A 2,904-nucleotide genomic window follows, 5' to 3' on the forward strand; every position below is an offset into this window, starting at 1 on the left:
ACAAAGTATAATGATGAAAAATGGAAACAAAAAACCGAAGAAGAAATAAGAAAACTTAAAAACAAAATCAAAAGGAAACGGAAAAACGAAAAAAAAACACATCAGCGAACGGATGACGAACAAGCGAAACGAGTAAGACGCTATTGGGCCGGCCCATATGCGCGTGCTGTGCAGGAAAGCTTCAGCTAGACGGATGAGCTGTACTCTCTCAAAAAAAAAGACGGATGAGCTATAAGCGAGTTCTTCTCAAAAAAAAAAAAACTATAAGCGAGACATAGCATTTGCATGAGTCCATGGAAATAGTGGACCATTCCATTTCACCCCTCCACCATGGTGGGCTTCCTTATACATTTTGCTCAAAAAAAATGTATAAGCTCTGTTGAGAACATAATTATGCCCTCAAGAGAGCTTATACATTTTGCTCCAAAAAAGAAACAGAGCTTATACTCAAATACTTGTATTTGCTACGCAATTATTGATCCCCTTGGTTTTGTGTCCATCTATGCATGTTCTTGTAGTTGTTGAGATGTGCCAACGCAAGAACAACAGCATCTAGCAGTTCTTGGCTGTTGGCATGGTACAATTAATGAGCTAAGCGGAGATCGTAAGGTACTTGCATCGTAGGCCGCCTGGCGCCTGCTCATGGACACAACAATTTCTTTACACATTTCCCACCTGCCCAAGCTGGTAAATCAATCTATCTCGAGCTGCAACAGAGGTGTCTCCATCGCTGGTCAGTGTCAATGTTAGTAGAGGGTTGGCGAAAGAGGTCAGTGAGGTGCGCTGCATGCATCGGAGCGCGCCGCGCCATCCGATCGACGCATCTCTGGCTTAGAATGCAAGCTCCACTGATCAATCACCGTTGCGCCGTATATGTGCAGCCATCGGTCAGCTGAGCTCTTGCTTGCAGAGAGGGCAAGAGGAGATGATCCTCAGCCACCTGTCCACGCATTTCAGGTGGAACATGTGTGTGCACGGCAGCTGCCTCACCTCCTCCTTCTCCCTGTACTGCGCCAGGCATATGCAGCACTCCTGCGTTTAGCAGCAAGTTAATTACACAATATTCTCAACCATGCATGGACTAAACACTCATGCCAAATGTTCACCATAACTAGTTAGGACAGTTCATGTTTCAACGAGAAAGAAAAGGAACAGGCCATGTTTTGCCATGTTGCTAAATTGCAAACTCATTGCAAGGAGATGCTTGTGAGCTTAGGCACCGTCCCAAAAGGCAAAGTTAGTGCTTCTTATCTTAGTATCGCCCAAAAAGGGATCATGCTCGAGTTGCTCGCGCACGTTTATAAGTTTAGGTCGCCAATGTTTGGTGAATCCCTGCTGTCCTCTTTGGTACTCCATTTTCTGACCTCACCTAAAAGAAAATGCTGCTATCTTTGCTTCTACTTATCCAGACCAGGAGAAATGCGGGTGAAATCGGCAAGTACTTACTTGATCGTCCTTCTCGCGGTCTCTCGGCACGTCGGGCTCCTTGAACCGCCACCGCGGCAGCGCGTCCAGCTGCTCGTCGGAGGCGCCCCGGCCAACGGAGGCCGAGTTCATGTTGTACCCAAGCGCGTACCCAACGACCGGGACGAAGCAGCAGAGCAGGAGGAAGAGGAGGAAGGGGAGCGAGTAGACGACGGCGTTCCAGGCGAGCAGGCCGATGCAGAGCGCGTACAACCTCGGCGCGCGGTGGAACGACCCGAGCCGCGAGTCGAACACCCACACGTTGCCCATCACAAACCACATCGCGAAGAAGAGCTCCAGGAACGCCCGAGCCTTGTTCATCAGATACGAGCTGTTCCTGAAATTAGTACACAAAGAATTTCGTCAAGAAGCTTAAGCATGTAATGTTAAATTTGTACGTTCTGCACAACATTAAGGTATCAAGCTTGAACCTTAGAGCGTCACCGGCGCCGTGCATCTCGGGGTCGTCGCCTCGCCCGGCGGCCGATGAATGTCGGTGGCGCCAGTAGAGGAGTGGGAGGCTGAGCACGTTGCCGACGTTGTACGCGCAGACCCAGAGCCGAAGCGGCCACGCGGGGCGTTCCTTGGGGGAGGTGGCCACGACGCCCATGGTGATGACCATCTGCGCGACGATCACGCCGAGCTCGAGAGCGAGCCAGCCGGACGAGTTGAAAGGGTTGGAGCCCAGGTCGGACCTCGGGCCGTTCTGGTACTGGTATACCCGCCTCAGGAAGATGAACCACCGCGCCCTCGACATGCGCGCCACCGCGCGCATGGTGAAAGCGGAGACCCGACCGCCGCCGCGGCTGGTTCCGGCCGTTGCCGCGGCCGACGACGAAGCGGCCGGCATTATGGTGGTCGGTGGTGGGGACGAGGGGCATTGGCATGGTTGGTTTCGCGCCTCGAGGGATAAATGGGTGGGAGGGAAGAGGCGAGTTGGGTTTGAGATGGTGACCAATAATCTAACGGCTTTGCTTTGGCGCCAAGAGTGGAGGGGTGAACGAAGGGGGGGGGGGGGGGGGGGGGGGGGGGGGGACGGTTGGCCTAACCGTCTCCTTCCCGCCGTATGCTTCCTCTTGGCTCCTCTGCCTCTGGCTTGTGTCTGGTGTTGTGTAGGTGGGAAGCAAGGAGATCCATCTGGTTACAGTGGGTAGATGACTTGGCTCCCTCTCGACCAAGATCAACTTCTAGTTAATGTTTTGGGATACTAAGCTATCTTAGTGTTGAGATGTTTGAAACTAGATTTCGTGTTGATAAGTTTCGACAAACTATTTTTGGACCGAACTTGTGCTACCAAATATAACAAACTTGTGCTCACACATCATCATTTTCTTTTTACTTATGCTCCCAGTTGGTGGTGTGCTTGTGCTTCTGTCATGCAATACACCTTTACGCGCCGCACAACACACCTTGCATGCGTTACACAACATAACTTCACGT

General features: G+C 51.6%; 1 protein-coding gene across 1 annotated transcript; it reads right to left on the reverse strand.

The window, feature by feature from the left end:
• Positions 1-288: 288 nt before the first annotated feature.
• LOC123065546 (E3 ubiquitin-protein ligase At4g11680) lies at positions 289-2,373 on the reverse strand. Its single transcript, XM_044488804.1, has 3 exons — positions 1,896-2,373; positions 1,447-1,801; positions 289-1,032 (listed from the first exon to the last, which is right to left on the reverse strand). Exons 1-3 carry the CDS (start codon positions 2,312-2,314, stop codon positions 889-891), a joined length of 918 nt encoding a protein of 305 aa, XP_044344739.1. The 5' UTR covers positions 2,315-2,373; the 3' UTR covers positions 289-888.
• Between the last annotated feature and the right edge of the window lie 531 nt (positions 2,374-2,904).

This window comes from Triticum aestivum, chromosome 3B, assembly GCF_018294505.1.
Source record: "Triticum aestivum cultivar Chinese Spring chromosome 3B, IWGSC CS RefSeq v2.1, whole genome shotgun sequence".
In the NCBI taxonomy this organism is placed as follows: Eukaryota; Viridiplantae; Streptophyta; class Magnoliopsida; order Poales; family Poaceae; genus Triticum; species Triticum aestivum.